The 18,736-nt window shown below is 41.1% G+C and overlaps 1 protein-coding gene across 3 annotated transcripts in view; it reads left to right on the plus strand.

Moving 5' to 3' along the window:
* The window catches only part of MYLK (myosin light chain kinase), a 318,148-nt gene that overhangs the window by 164,137 nt on the left and 135,275 nt on the right, over positions 1–18,736 (plus strand). For all 3 annotated transcript variants that reach the window (XM_077118124.1, XM_077118122.1, XM_077118123.1), the window contains one exon: positions 6,370–6,577. In XM_077118124.1, the coding sequence (XP_076974239.1) occupies positions 6,370–6,577 (208 nt within the window). The remainder of the gene's footprint in view (positions 1–6,369; positions 6,578–18,736) is intronic.

The following is an 18,736-nucleotide window of genomic DNA, read 5'->3' on the forward strand; positions in this document are numbered from 1 at the left end:
ACCATATCATTAGTGAACACTTTGACCTTTTCCAAAAGTGCATAGCAAATGTTGCTTTAGCCCAGAGAACATTTAGGATATATTAGATACAGCTATTCATCAGTGTTTTGGGTGTGTTTTAGTTTGCTAATGCTGCCAGAATGCAATACACCAAAGATGGATCATTTATTATAACAAGGATTTATTTAGTTAGAAATTACTAATTGGGGAAGCACACGGTGATATCTGCTGGCCTTCCCTCCTGGCTTCTGGGTTCAGACTTTCCCTGGGGAGATTCCTTCCTGCATCTCCAAATGTCCAGGTCTGTGTCAGCTCTGAGCCCTAAACTGCATTGTGCCAGGCTGCCAAGCTGTACTGAGCTGCTTCTCTTTCTTTAAGTCTCACTCATCGTACACCCCTTGGCAACTGCAGATGTAATCAGCCATTGATGAAATTCACATGCTGATGATTTAAGTCCATAGTAACAGAACTGGGCCCCATCACCTGGTCAAGGTGACACCTGAATCTGACTACTACAGGGTGTGATAGTGTTTGCCTCACTGAAAAGATGAATTTATAATGAGGTATAGAGTGATAACCACTAAACTTGGAGACCAGAATTGTGGTCCAGAACTGCCACTTAATTGTTCACATTAGATCACTGGCAAATCATCCACTTCTCTAGACCATGTCTCTCACCTTAAAATGGTCTGAAGAATGCAGTTGGCTTTGCATGCTGTCATAGACACTGTAGGTGTCCCGCCCATAGATCCCCTTCATCAGGCCAGGACATCCATTCCCCAGATGCTCTGAGGGTTGATTGGTATAGGTTAGCAAATAGCCTTCTCTGAATCCTTGTGTCAGGCTCTGATTTTGGGGAGCCCAACCTAAGACATCTCTAACATTGTGGTGTAAGAATCAAGTAAGATTCTATACATGAAGGCCCTTTGAAAACTAAAATGTCAGCAGGTTGTTACTGTGGTCTTGGTGGAGAGTTACCCTCCAAAATCCCAGCTGTGGCTTCTTGGATGAAGGTCAATGATGAAAGCTGATAATGTACACAGGGAGGTCAGGGCTGCCATCTTGCATCCCACAGATGTCTTCCCTCTGTACCCAGGAGCCCAGTAGAGTGGGCAGACAGTAACAGTGGATTTATTTAAGTTGAATCATTTTTAGGTATTGGCCGAGCAAGTTTTTCCCATAGTGAGAGGACAAGAATTGAAGTTGCAAATCATTCAGACTTTGGAACTGAGCAAGGTCAGAGAAATTCCTGTTTTGCCTCAGATGCAAAGTGTTATAAATATATGTTTACATCTGCAATGTGCAGCTTTCTAAGTGATGCCAATTTCATCATATTTTAAAATCCGTGGATATTTTATTATCTTCCCAGGGTACTTGAGAGGTAAATTTAGGGTGTGAATGTGAATGTATAGGAAATGAGAAGAGAGAGATCTCTGTCCCTGAGGTCTGGAACTCTTGCAATGTCCCCGGTTAATCATTGATGCCCCAGGGTCTGACAGGCCACCAAGGTTAGCCCTGCTGCAGGGGGCCAGAATGCTTGCTGATGGAATGCTGACGCCTTTGGTGCAGTTAATGATTTATCTCCCCCTGACTGCAGGACTCTGCACTACCTTTCTCTGAAGCTGACAGAGGGGTATGTGGTCTGGAGGTTAGGTTGGCCCTGTCTACCAGGGTGGTAATTTGCCCAAGGTTCTTTTCTCTGTAGGAAAATATTTCCTTTTAGTTGTTTCCTGAAAATGAGTAGAATAATGCTTTAACATGGTGACTGTTGTCTGATATTCCTTTGCATGCTCCCTTGTGCCAAGATAGCACCACAAGATGACATGGATACATGACATTTGTCACATTTGAACTTGCATTATACGTATTTGGATAGCTCTTTGATTTCCATTTGAGGCCTTGAGGGCCTCAACACATTTCAGGCATACCTGGTTTTATTGTGCTTTTTTTTATTGCACTTTGCAGATATGAATTTTTAAAAAATTGAAGTTTATGGCAAACTTGCACCAAGTAAGTCTATTTCACCAATAGCAGGTGCTTGCTTCGGTTCTCTGTCTCATTTTTGGTAATTCTTGCAGTATTTAAAACTTTTTCATTATTATTATATCTGTTAGGGTGGTCTGTGATCACTGATCTTTCAGGGTACTATTCTCATTGTTCTGGGGAAGCTATGAACCATGCCCATATGATGGCAAATTTAATTGATAAGTGTGTGTTCTGACTGTTCCACCAACTGGACATTCTCACATCTCTCTCCCTTTCCTTGGGCCTCCTTATTCCCTGAGACCAACAATATTGAAATTAATAACCCTACAATGCACTATAAGTGTTCAAGTGAAAGTAAGAATCCTATGCATCTCATTTTAAATGAAAAGCTAAAAATAATTAGGCTTCGTGAGGAAAGCGTGTCAAAAGCTTGAGATAGGCCAAAAGCTAAGCCAAGTTAGCCAAGTTGTAGGGAAAGTTTTTAAAGGAAACTTAAAGTGCTACTCCAGTGAATACATAAATGATAAGAAAGTGAAACAGCCTTACTGCTCATATGCAGAAAGTTTTAGTGGTCTGGATAGAAGATCAAACCAACCACAGCATTCTCTTAAGCCAAAGCCTAATCCAGAGCAAGCTCCTAATTCTCTTCAGTTCTATGAAGGCTGAGGTACATGAGGAAGCTGTAGAAGAAAAGTTTGAAGCTAGCAGATGTTGGTTCATGAGATTTAAGGAGAAAAGCAGTCTCCATAACATAGAAGTGCAAGGTGAAGCAACAAGTGCTAAAGGTCTAGCTAACATCATTGATGAAGGTGGCTACACTAAACGACAGATTTTCAGCATAGATGAAACAGCTTTCTATTGGAAGAAGCTGCCATCCAGGACTTTCATAGCTAGAGAAGAGAAGCCTGGCTTCAAGGCTTCAAAACTTCAAAAGACAGGCTGACTCTGTTGTCAGGGGCTAATGCAGCTGGATACTTGAAGTTGAGCCAATGCTCATTAATAGTTTTGAAAATCGTAGGGCCCTTTATGCTAAATCTACACTGCCTGTGCACTATAAATGGAACAAAGCCTGGGTGACAGCACATCTGTTTACAGTATGGTTTACTAATATTTTAAGCCCAATGTTGAGACATACTGCACAGACAAAAAAAAAAGGATCATTTCAAAATGTTGCTGCTCATTGACAATGCACCGTGACCATACTCAAGGTCACCCAAGAGCTCTGATGAAAATGTATAATTAGATAAATGTTTCCCTACCTACTAACACAACATCCATTCTGTAGCCCATGGATCAAGGAGTCATTTCAACTTTCAATTATCATTGTTAAAGAAATACATTTTGTAAGGCTATAGCTGCCATACAAAGTGATTCCTCTGATAGGTCTGAGCAAAGTAAACTGAAAATCATCTGGAAAGGATTCACAATTCTAGAAGCCATTAAGAACATTTACAGTTCATGAGAGGAGGTCAAAATATCACCATTTACAGGAATTTGAAAGAAGTTGATTCCAACCCTTATGGATGACTGAGTGGTTCACGTCTTAAGTGGAGGAAGTAACTGCAGATGTGGTGAAAATAGCAAGAGAGGTAGAATTAGAAGTGGAGCTTTAAGATGTAACTGGATTGCTGTAATCTCATGATAAAACTTGAATGGATGAAGAGTTGCTTCTTAATTATGAGCAAAAAAAGTGGTTCTTTGAGATGGAATCTACTCCTGGTAAAGATGTCATAAATATTGTTGAAATGCCAACAAAAGATTTGGAAGTTTGCCTAAACTTCATTGATAAAGCAGTGGCAGAGTTTGAGAGGATTGCAATTTTCAAAGATGTTCTGCTGTGGTAAAATGCTGTCAAACAGAGCTGCATGCTACAGAACAAACTTTTGTGAAAGGAAGAGTCAAATGATATAGCAGATTTCATTGTTATATTATTTGAAGAAATTGTCACAGCTACCCCAAGCTTCAGCAGCTCCCACCCTCATCAGTCAACAGCCATCAACATTGAGGCAAGACCCTCCACCAGCAAAAAGAGTATGACTCGCTGAAGAAAGTCAGATGATGGTTAGCATTTTTAGCAATAAAACATTTTAAAATAAGGTATGTACATTTTTTTTTAGACAAGTGCTATTGCAGACTTAATAGACTACAGTGTGCACAAACATAGCTTTTACATGCACTGGGAAACCAAAAAATTCATGACTTGCTTTATTGTGATACTTGTCTCATTGTGGTGGTCTGGAACCAAACCTGCAGTGTCTCTGAGGTACGTCTGTAATGAGTTTGTGCTATACATTCATTATACACACTCTAATACAAAAGGAACGTTTATTTTTATTTAAAGGTTTTCTTATTTTATGAAGGCCAGGTGTGTTATTTGCAGAAATATCAGAAAATAATAGTTACGAAAAAGGAAAAGAGGAGAGATCTACAATCCCACCTTCCACATGGGTTTTATATTATAATACGTCTGGGACCTACATGATCCCCTTCAACATTGTCAGCCTAAGATATGATACATTTACGTTGGTGAGACAGTAACAGCTTCAAGCATAGTTGGCATGCTTTGGGGGGAATGACTTCTGAATCTAAGCATTTCCTCATAAATACTCAATCCTAGTCATGACTATAGTTTTGATTTTGATTGGGGAATGGATTCTTTTGTTTCTAGAAACTGTAAATAAGGTAGGTAATACTGTTTTGGTGTTCGGTTTCCTTTTTGTTTCTTTTTGATTAAAGCCTCCTGTCTATAAATTAGTGGATGTTGGGGAGGCAAGTCGTGTGAGGTTCATAAACTGGCGCTTAAGGACTAACTATATGGAATAATACTTTGGGGATTATCACTGTGATTTGAGGCTTACGTTCCCTAGGAAGAAATCTGTGTCCTGGCTACTGAGAATTGGGTCTAAGGATGGGGAAAGAGCTGCACACCTGGGAAGAGACCTGAGCCCAGTCCAAAGACGATTGCTGATGCTTTTTAATACAATTCTTCTTCCAATGATATGCTTAGGGAATGAGCTCTATATATTTAGACTCCTAGGCATTCATGCATACACTTCCCACCTCTGCCTTTCTTCCATATCACAGATATAACGTTGCTTTCTGACCTTGCTAGAGGATGTGAGTAGAATTAATACTAGAGATTGTTGAAGACTTTCTTTGTAATTGCAATTCAGGACCATTGCAATGAATTTTAGTTTCATTCATTAATATTCATTCTGTCTTTTCTTGGATATGTGGATGAAAGCTATTGCTACCACCATTTTTGTAATGAAAACAGTTTTATCCTCAGGAGGCTTCTATGATGTCTTCTGTGTATTTTCCATTGCAAAAAAATTTCTACAATTCACATCCCAGTATATACATTGATGTGCTATACTGAGCCCTGCTCCTCTGAAGAGCCAGTTGTTTGAATTTATTTCTGCATTCTCCTCCCTCTTGGGAAATATCTTCTCTCTTAAAGAGTTGCTATCAGGCTCAATGATTCAAGTGCTTAGAAAAGTGCTTAACACTTAGCACTCAACAAATGTTAACTGCTAACTATTATTAGAGAAAGGCAGAGTACTCTAGAGCAGCATTGCCCAATAGAAATATGAGAGCCTTGTATGTAATTGTAAATTTTCTAGTACCACATTAAAAAAGTAAAAAAAATATTTTAAATACAGGTGGAATTTATTTTAATGTTATTTTATTTAATCCAATGTATCAAAAATATCTTAGCATATAGTCAATATTTTAGATATTGAGATATTTTACATTATTTTTTTCATAATAGGCCTTTGAAATTCAGTGTGTAAGTTATAGTCCAACTTAGTTACAGCTAGCCACATATCTAGGGCTCAGTCCCCACATGTGGCTAGTGGCTATACATGTTGGACAGCACAGGTCTATAACCTCAACATGAGTTCCAGGAACCCACAGTATCAGCATCATCTGAGAGCTTGTCTGAACTACAGAATCTCAGGCCTCACTTTTGCATTTATAGGGATTCCCAAGTGATTAATTTGCATGTTAGGAATGAGAAGCACTGGTCTAGAACATGCTGGGCCCCACTCCTGAGATTCTGATTTAATTGGCTTGGGCAGTAGTGCTTTTTTAAAGCTCCCCTGTAGATAGTAATATGCAATAAAGCCTGAAAGTCTCTTATATAGTAGACCCTGGAGCCAGGAGTCCTCTATGACTTTGTTCCTGGGAGACCTTGGGAAATTTACCAAAACTTTGTGCCTCAATTTCCTCATCTGTAAAATGGAGAAAAACTTCCTTATAGGATTGCTGTAAGGATTAGATAAGTTAACACACACACAAAAAAAGCATCTAGAGCAATACCTGACACATAGTGAATATTCATTAAATATAAGTTCTTACCCTTTCTTCTTTCTCTTGAAGGTCCGAGGTTACCCAGAGCCCCGGGTGACATGGCACAGAAATGGGCAACTCATCACCAGTGGGAGCCGCTTCCTGCTGGATTGCAGTATCCGGGGGACTTTCAGCCTTGTCATCCATGCCGTCCGAGAGGAGGACAAAGGAAAGTATACCTGTGAAGCTACCAATGGTAGCGGTGCCCGCCAGGTGACAGTGGAGCTAACAGTAGAAGGTGAGTACCAGCTAACAGTAGAGGTGAGAGTCCTAGTGGGAGATGAGTTGGCAATTCCCCCAGGTCTTCTAACACCTGCTTTCAGGTTTTCTTTTGGGAGATGGAGAACCTACAAGAAGCACCCCTCATCCTTGAACCCAGGACCTTCCAATCTACTGGAAGAGATAGGTTCCCTGCAAACGAGAAAGGCAACCCAGCAGAAAATGTTTGTCCTGCTCAACTCTTCCTATGGCTTCCCCTCATGCTTAGACTGACACTAGTCTTCTTATCCAGGCCTGACAAAGCCTGTTTGCTCTAGAAGAAGGGTTCTTTCCTCAGCCCTTCATCTGACTCAGCCTCCATTTCCTCAGGTCTCTCCCCAAATATCACCTCTTTAGAGAAGACTCTTCTGACCACTCTATTCTCATGACTCTCCATCATCTCCCTAGGACTTAGCGCTGTCTCACATTAAATTGCCTCCTCCACCCCCACCCTCTCACTAAATGGAAGCACCAAGAGAGAGAGACTTTGTCTGTCTTAATCACTGTTGAATTGCCAGCATCTAGAACAATCTCTGACATGTGGTATATACTGAAATATTTGGGAAATGAATAAGGAATGTTTATCATCATCATTATAAAGTAACACATGTCCATTATAATATAAAATTGGAAAACTCAGAAAAATATATAGGAAATAAACACACCTATATGTTAATACTGGTTAATTACTTCAACATTCTTTTTCCCGTCCTCTGTACTTAAAAACTCTTATTAACTTTAGAACATTTGACTGTAAATAAAACTATTTATTTTGCTACAAGTGTGTCCCCTGGCCAGCAGAAGCTTCCCCACAGGTGAGAACATTTCCAGTTCAGCCCACTGGCTGGTGCCTAAAGATCTTGAGGTCTGAAAGGACGTGGGGGACTATTACTCCCTCAGAAGTGAGGCAAGGTTGTTTCAACCCTTCAGGCCTTTCTAAGAGCTTGTAAAACAGGGAGTCAGACTCACCTCTGTCCTTAGAGGACAGGCCTCCCAGCCTGGTTGTCCAGAAGGTCATTTTATGAATGGAGGTTTGAGGTAGCCAGAGAAGGTACCAGAAGGAGGTGCAATACACCTGGGTCATTGGCCACTCCTTGCCTGTTTTCCCTGTATCCTTGGAAGAGCAAACAGGCAGTTTCACAGACCAGAATGTGCATAGTTTGGATACTTTCCCCAAATTCTTTAACTGAATGACTCATTTATTTTAATGACCTTCAAATGCCTGTGGGCTGGGGCATTCCAGATGGAAAGTGGCTGCTGGTCAGGCCCTTGGGATGGACCTCTTCTCCACTGTCCTGGTGCCATGCTTTCCCCTATGTTATGTACTTTTCACTGTCTAAACTTTTAACTGAATCTCACAAATTAAAATCTCTCCATTCACTTTTCCTATTTTCTATTTGGAGCAGGGGAAGTGAAATAAGCACTGAAGTATGCCAGGGATCCAAGATTCGGGTCCCAAGTTTTCCCAACCAGATGTGTGACTTTAAATCCCTGGGCTTCTATTTCTGCAGAATACAGGGTGTGAAGTCATGGTCTCTATAGCCGGGGCTGGCCCTCATTTTCTAAGATCCATGTTAAAGGAAGAGTAGAGAGGGTTAGGGAGAGCAGGGGAGTTATGTAAACCTAGATAATCTGAAAGCCTTTATTTCAGTTTCCATTGTTCAGGAAATTAGTTCTGGTGTCTATCAAGCAGAAAATATTTTAGTAGGTCATGGTACATGGGCAGGGTAAAGGAGCAAGTCAAGAGAGCTATAGAGGAATGCAGCTTTTGATTTTAATTTTGGGACGGTAAGGCCCAGACTCTTTAATATGTTTTATCCTTCTAAACTAGGAGATAAAGGATGGCCTGGAAGCTGCAACCTATTTAAAATAGGTGGGCCCTATATGCATTGTGCTTTTGTGTTGCAGGCCAATTTCAGCTGATCTGTGATTGGGGGCCACCCTGTAAACCTTAGACCTGGAAGGATCCACTCTGCTCCCATCCCTTCTAACATGGACAAGTTATCAACTGTGCCAGGCTAGCCCTACTTTTAGACAAAGGGAATTTAGCTCCCCAGCTTTCTGGGCTATACTTCATTAGAAAGAGCAGAGGTCCTAGAATTAAGAGTGTAGTAGATATGTAGAGCATTTTAACTCCTTAGTGGCCAAATTAGGAGGTAGTGTTGTCCACAATGGAAAGTCGGTGGTTTGGATTGAATTTTAGCTCTACTCATCTCTAATTAGGAGGTAACTAATCTTTCTGAGCCTTGTTTCCATTTCTGTAAACTTGAGCTAATGGCTGCCCCACAGGGTGGTGTAAAGATAAGCTCAGCACTGCAAAAGTAGGCCTCAATTAATAGTAGCCTTCTAATTATTTGAACCTCAGAACTATGCACAGAGGAAAAGTGGTGACAATAATCCTGTATGGAGAGGAGGAGAGAAAGTTACTTGGTCTGACTTTCAATTTGGGATTCAGGGCCAAGAAACATGTAGTATTCCTATGAGGACAAGCACCTTAACCACAGAATCATGCAGCTATTCAGAGCAGAAAGGGATCTTAACCAGTGGGAAGCAACCCTGGTCTGAGCCCCTGGAAAGGCTGTCTCTGAAGTCATCTCTGACACCCACCTCCTGAGTGGGACAGCAAGGCTTGGTACATGTTGGAGAAGCCATAAAATATCGCTATTGTTGGAGAAGCCATAAAACATCGCTAATATGGCTGCCGTGGCTGATGCAAGGCAACACAAAATGGCTAACCTGAAATCTGCCCTCCAGCCTAGCAACAACGACCACCAATCCCAGCCCGACATGTGTCCCTGCATGCTTCCCAGCCTATATAAGCCTGTGCACTTCCTGAATAAAGCAGACGCCTTCCATTTTCCCCTGAGGGTTGTCTCCTGAGTTGCATGCTGTGTGCTTTGTGTCTGTGTGACTGACTTAGTACGGTCGCTTACCCCCAGCCATCAGCTACCCCACAGATACAGAGCAAGGAAGAGAGATTATACCTGCCCTCAGGGAGCTTTCTCTCTAAAGGAGGAGCCACAGGCTCTGGTAGAGATAGAATGCATGCTAATATGTAACCTTTTTTTTTTTTTTTGACAAGGTCTTTAATTTTATTGAATAGAAGGATAGCCACAAAAGAGAAAGCCTAGTACTTGAGTAGAACATAGTTAAATTGGTCTTATTGGGATTGTGCTTTAACTTAATCAGCTAATTACATACATGTGCAATCTTAAGGTTCTTGTAGCGACACAATGACACAGAAGAAACCAATTTTAATAAAATATTTTCTTTAACCCAGTATGTCCAAAATGTTATCATTCTGGCATATAATCAATATAAAAATTGTTGATGAGATATTTTATCTTCTTCAACATCTGGGGTGTGTTTTATGCTTACCTCACGTATCAGTTTGGACTAGCCAAACTTCAAGTGCTCAGTGACCACCTGTGCCTAATGGTCACTGCACTGGACAGTGCAGCTCCAGCATCTCCCATTTGAAGAGGAGAAAACACGGCTTACCTAAAGAAAAAGGAGAGCACCCCGTTTGTATGAACAAGGTAGTGAAATGAACTGGACCATCATATCCCCCTGGGGATGGGGGTGGAGTGAGGGGTGAGGTGTATCCCAAACAGGGTGGTATGAGTCGGAGAGGGCCCTTTGTGATTCAGGGACCAGAGAGGCATGTAAATTACTTCAAGAAATAAAGCATTAATTTTAAGGACATAAACTCAGGAGCCCAGGGAAAGCCAAACTGGCAGGCCTTACTATGGATTATACTCACCTTAGTGTTTAGTGCAAAAGCAGGTGCACACGAATCACCTGGAGAATCCTGTTAAAATGCAGGTTCTGATGCAGGGGGTCTGGAATGGGGTCTGCAGCTGTAATAAGCTCCCAAGTGGTGATGCCCATGCTGCTGGTCCACAGCCCACATTTTGGGCAGCAAGTAAGGATTAAATTTCACGCATGATGTCTTTAGCCTATCAGTGAGTCTCAGACTTGCCTGTGCATCAGAATCACCTGGAGGGCTTGTGAAACCACAAATTGCCCGGCCCTTCAGCCCAGAGTTTCTGATGTAGTAGTTCATTTCTAACAGGTTTCCTGGGATCTGTATACTGCTGGTCAAGGAACCAAAACTTTGTAAACCAGTGGACTAGTCCTTGTATCTCAGTGCTCAGTGAAAGTTAGCCTTGATTGTAATATCCCTCTTCTTTTTGAACTGTCTATTGGGAATATCAACTAAGTAATGAAAAGATGATTAAGCCTTAGCAGTGGGTAAGTGACATATAAAGGCAAACTAGGGATATGCAGGCACAAGTTGTGAGAAAGTAGCAACAAAGCTAAGAAAAGATGTATAAAGAATGAGGAGTGGGTGGGCAGTGGTGGCTCAGTGGCAGAGGTCTCGCTTGCCATGCTGAAGACCTGGGTTCATTTCCCAGTGCCTGTTCATGTAAATAAATAAATAAATAAATAGAAATTAACAAAAAAAAGAATGAGAATTATATGATCATAGCTAAGTAGCATTCAGTTCATGTCACTGGTAGGCCTTGGATCTGCCATCCTTAGGACAGCTGCCACCATAGTCCAGTCTGCAGGGGAACAGGGCGGGGTCATGAACATAAAACACAGCCACCAAATGGTCATCCCTTTTGCAGGCCTATGGGCGTTTGTTCCAGTTTATCTGTGTTATGCCAGTGTAATTACAGATAGAGCTCCTTTCACTTTCGAAAGAATCCAAGTTTGAATAATAAGTTACACAGTGACTTAGTCATGATTGACATGTCTGGGGCATTGCATAGTGAATAAAACTTTAGAGGTGATATTGAAAAATAAAGGATTATTCTATGGGGAAGAGGAATAGGAAGAACAATTGTTTCAGAAGAAGTGCGTAAAGCTTATTTTTATGTCTGAAAAAGAAATTCCAAGCCATTAACCACTCAGCATGATAATGCAGGGAACAAATTCTTAATAATAACAGCTCATTTGCTGGGAAATAGATTGGGTCAGGGGCTACCTTACCTGTGGGATTTCCTTTGAAATAAATAACTAGGGGAGGCAAAAACATAGTTCTCCACCCCAGTTCTCCATTCTTTCTGGCTCTGGCCTTGGCCATCCACATTCCTCTCTATAAGGCACCAATTCCTTCTCCTCCATGTCCATTCCTGTAGGGATCTTTCCCCAGCTTTCTCCCTTGCAGGGGAAAGGTTCTGAAGCTGCCCACTTTTACATCTCTCCATCACCAAGCAGAAATATGTTCCGCTCACCTTAGAATGTCTCCCTGAGCACATCCTTCCACCGTCGCTCCTTCCACAACTCCATTTCTATTCTGGCAGCCACTGTTTGAGGGACATCGGGCAGGAAATGATTCCAACAGGGTCCCTGTCCTCACGGAGTTTACTTTCTACTGGGAGAGAGAGGCTGTAAATAAATAAATATAACCTTTCTGGTAGAATTAAGTGCTGGGAAGAAAACATGAAGTAAAGTAAGGAAACTGAGAGTGGCTCCATATAAGTCATGGTTTTCTCCAGAGAAACAGAACTGACAGGATTTATGTAAATACAAAGAGATTTTAAAAATAGGAATTGGCATTTTGGTGGGAATTGGCAAGTGTGAATTCTCTAGTACAGGTCAGAAGTTAGAAATTCGAGAAAAGTAATGTTGAATTCTACAGGAGAAGCTATTTTACTGTAGTAGAGATGGAAATTCTTTCTGACTGTTGAGATCCTCAGTTCTCCTTTAAGGCTTCCAACTGATTGGGTGAGGAGATTGCCCTCATTGCTGAAGGCAGTGTCCTTTGTTGATTGTGGATACAATCAGCCATAGATGTAATCAAATGACTAATGAGTTAGAGCCATCTATGCTATACTGCCACAGTTACAATCAGGCCAGTGCTCACTTGACTAATCAACAGGACACTGTAAGGTAGCAAGTTGACACATGAAATTAACCATCACAGATTCTGAGGGTAGGGAATGCCTCTCTGAGGGTAAGGTTTATGCAGAAATCTGAAGAACTCCCAGAACTGTGAGAGAGAAATGAACAACAAGCCATACAAGTATCTCAATGAAAATGCCCTAGTAAATGTAACAGCAAGTTCCTATTTATTGCTAAGTGAATTATCTCAAAATTTAGTGGCTCTGGCCCATGCACTTCTCCCCCCGCCAAAAAAAATCAACAAATGGTGCTTTAATAACAGGATAGTCACATGGAAAAAGAATGAAATGTGACCCCCACCATACAGCATACAAAAAAATAAAGTAATTTAGTGACTTAAAACAAGAAATTTTTATTATATTCTTTAGTTCCTGTGATTAGGAATTTGGGAGATGCATAGCTGGACAGTTAAAAGATATTGGCCAAGTCAGTAGCTGAGAGATTTCAAATAGAGTCGAAAGGTTATCCTGGAGGTTATTCTTATGCATTATATAGATATCCCTTTTTAGTTTATGGTGTATAAAAGTGGCTGGAGGGAAGTTCCTGAGCCTTGATTCTTGAAGACAATTGTCTAAAGATGTGACTTTTACAATGTGAGTGACCATGTGATTGTGAAAACCTTTGTCTGATGCTCCTTTTATCCAGAGTATGGACAGATGAATAAAAAATATGGATAAAAATAAATAAATAATAGGGGGGACAAAGGGTAAAATAAAAAACTGGGTAGATGGAAATACTAGTGGTCAATGAGAGGGAGAGGTATGGGATATGGGATGTATGAGTTTTTTTCTTTTTCTGGAGTGATGCAAATGTTCTAAAAAGTGATCCTGGTGATGAATACACAACTATGTGATGATATTGTGAGCCACTGATTGTACACCATGTATGGACTGTATGTGTGTGAGGATTTACCAATAAAAATATTTTAAAAAAAGAGAGAGAGATTGGCCAGGGCTGTAGTCTCCTTGACTACTTGTTTGGGGCTGGAAGATTAGCTTTCAAGGTGGCTCATTCAGATGGCTGGCAAGCTGGTGCTAGTTCTTGCTGGGAAGCCTCAGTTTCTCTACACATGGGCCTCTCTACGGGCTGTTTACATGTCCTCACAACTTGGTGGCTGGCTTCCCCTAGACCAGGCATTTCCAATGGGGTGACATCACATCCAAGGGGGAAAAATATTAGCTAGTACAATGGTTTGTGGCCCCTATTCAACAGGAAGGGAATTAGCTTACACCTTTTGAAGGGTGATTTATGGACATAGATTTATTTTCCAATGTATGCGGTCTATTTGGGGGGCTTTCTAGGAAATACTGGTGCTACCAAGCAAGTTCTGCTGTGGACCACTGGCGCTCACTCTGGCTGAGGAACTCTGGGAGACAGTATAGAGCGTGCATTTCAGAGTTATTTCAGCTGAGGGGCAAGGGAGCCCGAGTGTTTTCCTACCACATCCCCATCTGTCATTAGCTGAGGGCTTCTTCCTGAGGCATTGACTCTCCTTTGCTTTACATGTGCTTAGAGGCTGCTCCTGGGGCCAGAAATAAAGCCCTCAAAGAGTTTCCGGTTTCTTATAGATGTGTTTTGAAACCACCACAGACCCTGCTGTGGAAATGAGGGCCATCAAGATGGCCGATGGGGTTGGAGAAGAGGGAGGGCCGGGGACAGTGGAGATGAGTTTGGAGAGGTAGCAGGAGCATAGAGGGCTTTTAGACCACGGCGATGCGAAGTCATTGGAGAATAGCAAGGAGGAAGATGACATGATTCGATTTAGGCAAATAATCTTACTGCCATGGAGAGGCTAGCCATTGGTCACAGTCCTTAAACATTTATTTCTGAGAAACTGTCTGACGAACAGTTGTTTCCATGTAGAAAGCATTTCCCAGATCCAAAACAGAGGGGTCTGTGTGCTGGGTCCTTTAAAGGCACATCAGCCTATGATATGACAGAAAGTAGCTCATCTCTGCCCCTTGTCTCCACCTCACTTTTACCTTTGTGGCTTTTGTTTTATTATCCCAGAAAGATCTGAATTTTACTCTGCTCCTCCCTCCATGGCACCCGTCTGGCCAGGGGAATGCCGAGAGCCATAGATACTGCCTTTTAGTTGCCCCTGTTCAAATCGGCCCTGGGCTTGAGCAGTGCTGCCTGGCTCTCCTCTTCCAGATGGTTGGTCTCCTGTCCATCTCCTCCCCAAGCACACCTCTCCCCACCTTCCAGCCACCTCAATCCCAGTGCTGTTGCTTCTCGTCTTACACCCCATGAAATCAGCGGTCATAAAAACCAAAGCTTCTAGACCATGTAGGAGGGAGAGGCCCAGGCAGCATGAGGCCTGGAACATGACAGAAGAGGTGTGGCCCCGGGTCAGCGGGCTCAGGAAGAGCCACCCTAGTCACTGTCCAGTCCAGCTTTATGGTACCACTGACGCCAGCACGCTGGGGTGATTCTGAATTCATAGGGAATGCCCCTTTGCCATCTTTTCTGGCCTTTATCTGTTCTCAGGGACAGGTCTCCAATTCCTTTTACCTTCAGGTTGGGTCAGATTGATAACACTGTGTATCATAAATCCATGTTTATTTGTATTGGCTGAGTTTTAAATTATTCTTTTCCTCCAAAATGTCTATCATGGTCCTCCTTTTCTATTTTACTTCTCTTAATTATTTTGTACTATCTCCCGTTGTCTAGTTTTCTACCTTTCTTAAAGCCTGTAATTATATTCCCCATGTATACTTTTTAAAAACTCTTTTCAGTCTATAAAATTCCCTTATGACCTTTCTTTTTTTAGTGGCATATGCCCTATTTTTTTTTATCCAGAGAGAAACTTAAAATTTTCTGAGTTTTCGTCCTTTTCTGTCTAATCAAAGTTAATGACATATATTGGGTAGAGATGAAAATTCCTCTTTGCCCCACTAGTCTCTTTGGTGTGAAATAGTTGTATTACCAAGACTACTTTGGCAAAAACCTCAATTATTTACTATACAGAAGAGTTAGATAACAAATTATGTGATCTTATTCTATTCTTGAAGGATGATTTTGAAATCTTTATCTTGACTTCCTTTCTCTATTTTCACTTTCCACTTTGCCCTTGTGTATTTTTTTCCTCAAAAATACACACTGAATGCCCATCTTTGGTTCTTACCCATCTTTGGGATGACTCGTTTTTGATTCTTATCTTTGATGCTGCCTCTTCTCCCACCTTCTTCCATCTCCACTGCTGGCCCTTTATGGATTTGTGCTTTGCCCAGTTCATAGTTCTAGCCTCTTCTTCATCTGTCAAATTTTCTTGAATGTGCTGATGTTTTATGTTGTACAGGGTTATATATAGAACAAGAGTCATTGTCCTCGAGAGACTGACTTTCTCAACCTCATTATTCATTATTATTTTGCAATTAAGGTTCAACATTAGGGCATTTTTATTAAGTTCTAATTTTGTATGGTAGTGTGAGAGACAAAATACTTTGTTCAGATCCTTTCAGTAAGGACCTGATTAGTCAGATAAAACATAGACGTATTGAAAATTAAGTAAAAGCACAACTCTGGTCATCAGGCAGCATGTGTTCAGAGGAGAATGTGACCTCTGGAGGCTGGAATGATCTGTGTTATCTTCTTGGAGGAAGAGGAACTTGAGCTAGTCCTGAAGAAATGAATATGATTTAGACAGGCCAACTTTGATTCATACGATGGAAGTGTGAGAGAAATGGAGAGAATTAAGGCCTGGGGGTGGGGTAGACTGGGGCTAAGCCCAGGGCCAGGATGTAGGTTGGGAAAAGCAGAGGGTGGTGGGAAATGAAGCTAGAAGGACAGATTGGGAGGAGACTGTAGGAGGTCTGGAACATGAGGCCAGGTGGTTTCTAGAGTTGTATCCATTCCAGTAGGTACATGGAGTGAATTCTACCCACTAATTCTTTCCCATTTTCGTGCTTTATGTGGCTCTCATAATGAGCTGTTCCCCTTAGCCACAGCCAAGGGGGGGCACACACTGTGAGGGTACCTTTGCTTCATGAATCCTTTTAATTTTATTTTTCTCAACATATGAGTTTATTACAAGGTAATCTGATTACAGTTGTGTCATGTGTTTCACTAGTCTCTGATAAATCATAATTTTCCTAGTCCCCAGCAAAAAGGGTTACTTATTAGTGCAATGAACTCTGCAGATCGATACTTGGAATAGCCTTCCCATGTATTAGGCTTGCCCACTGAGTGGCTTTTGATCTGATACCTATACTGACCAAATGACTGATACCATATCATATCAGGACAGGGTAGAAGGGATATCTCAAACTGGGGACAAATTTTTCTTGATTTTCTTTCTGATAAATCGATGTAAAATCAGTCTTTATGACTTAAGTACTTAAGGGAATACCTGCTACTTGGCTTAGTTTGTGGAATCACATGGAAAATACCTCTGTAGAAGGGAGCTATGATGTCTGACCTCTAAAAGAAGACTCCAAAGGATATAAGTTACTTTTTCTCTTATGGTATCTAAATTTCTCTTTAGTGTACTTAAGACAATTAAGAGGTCACTGGAAACAATTTATTGAGCTACTCCCTCTTCTAAAGAATAATTTTGTGTTGCTGCCTTTTCAATGAATGACCAGTAAATACCTTGTTTCCTAACAGGTGTCTATTTTATTTCAAACCCCTGCAGAAGAATTGATTCTTTAGTGCTTCAATTTTCTGGAGCCCCCAACAAAACTCCTGAAATGTCTATTTGGCACCCTAGGATTACTTCCTCAGCTCTGTAGAAGAACATACTTGTTATTGAGTATCACAGCATAAGAATAATATATATGTACATGAACACACCAGCACATGTGGACTGGAACAGTGAGCTCCAAAGCTTCTTGCACATGTAGACTGGAGATGAACAGTTTGCATAAGATGAGCCCCCTGTGTATAGAGTGATAGGCAGCCGGTGACAAAGAGACCCATTAATATTTATGGTTAGGGACTTTGGATGCCCCCCAAGAAGGCACAGCAGACAACCCACATGTCCTAGGGAAGGTGGTCAGCAAGGCGACCCAGTCATCCTCAACCACAACCAGATCCAGATATGCCATCCTATAGGTAGTTCTCATCTGCCTGCATCGTTCTACCCCCACTGCCATCCCAGTCTTGGCTGTCATCATCTCTTCCCTGTTGTAAAAGTTCCTAGCTAGTTTCCCCACTTCACTTGTTTCCCCACTGTAACCTCCACATTGCTGTTTTATGTATCCTTTTTTAAAATCCACATTGCTGTTTTAAATATATGTTTTTAAATCCACATTGGATTTTATCACTCCCCTGTTTCAAACGCTCCAGTGATTCATTGTTGCCTTTAAATGAAAACTCAAAATCCTGCTATGTATAAGGAATTAGCCAGGGCCTTAGACTAATGTGCATAATAAAATCTAGAATAAAATCTGAGCCTTAAGAGAAAGGCAAAGTGCTTTAAAGAAGAGAGAGGTGATATCTAGCTGTAGAATTTCTGCAAAAATGTTATTTGTACTGAGCAATTTCAGTGACCTTTAGCTTCTACTTTCTCATTTTTCTTAAATATCAAGTTTAATATTTAACAGAAGCCTTAATACTGGGAATTTCTCCATAAATTTCCTTAAGCCAGTGGCTCTAAATGGAGATAGTATCGCCCTCTAGGGAGCACTTGGGAAATTTTGGGGGGTCCGTTTGGTTTCTGGTGATTTGGGAGAGCTGCTAGCCTTTAATGGGCAAGGACCAGAGTTGCTGGATGTCCTCCACCACTCAAGACAGTACTGCCCAGTGACAGTTCTTCCACATTCCTTAGAACTGCTGAATGTCCTGCCGGAATAGACACAACACACGTATAAATTGGTGGTGCCTTAGTCTTCAATAATATGAAGAGAGGTTTTCAAGATGTTACAAGAAAAGCCCAATAATTTAAGAGATGACCATTATGAAGAAGGAAGATTGGAATGAAGTTATAGCTTCAAAATTATTGAAAAGTTTAAGTCTCAACATTTTTTTCCTACTAAATAAAACAGTGTTTAGCTATATATGTAGCTGTTTATGAAAATATAGTAACTGCATTATTGCCCTGAAAATATGGATCAGAAAAGACTTGCGATGCGTAACAGATTTAGAGCAAAATATTGTTAAAATAGCAGACGTACATGAAATGTAAGCATCTCATTAAATGTTATTGCTGTCTCCTGTATCTTTTAAAACTTTAAAGTATAGGGATGAGAAATTTAAATAGTAAAAATATTACGTATTGAAGCTA

The sequence above is a fragment of the Tamandua tetradactyla genome, chromosome 10 (genome assembly GCF_023851605.1).
Source record: "Tamandua tetradactyla isolate mTamTet1 chromosome 10, mTamTet1.pri, whole genome shotgun sequence".
NCBI classification, from domain to species: domain Eukaryota; kingdom Metazoa; phylum Chordata; class Mammalia; order Pilosa; family Myrmecophagidae; genus Tamandua; species Tamandua tetradactyla.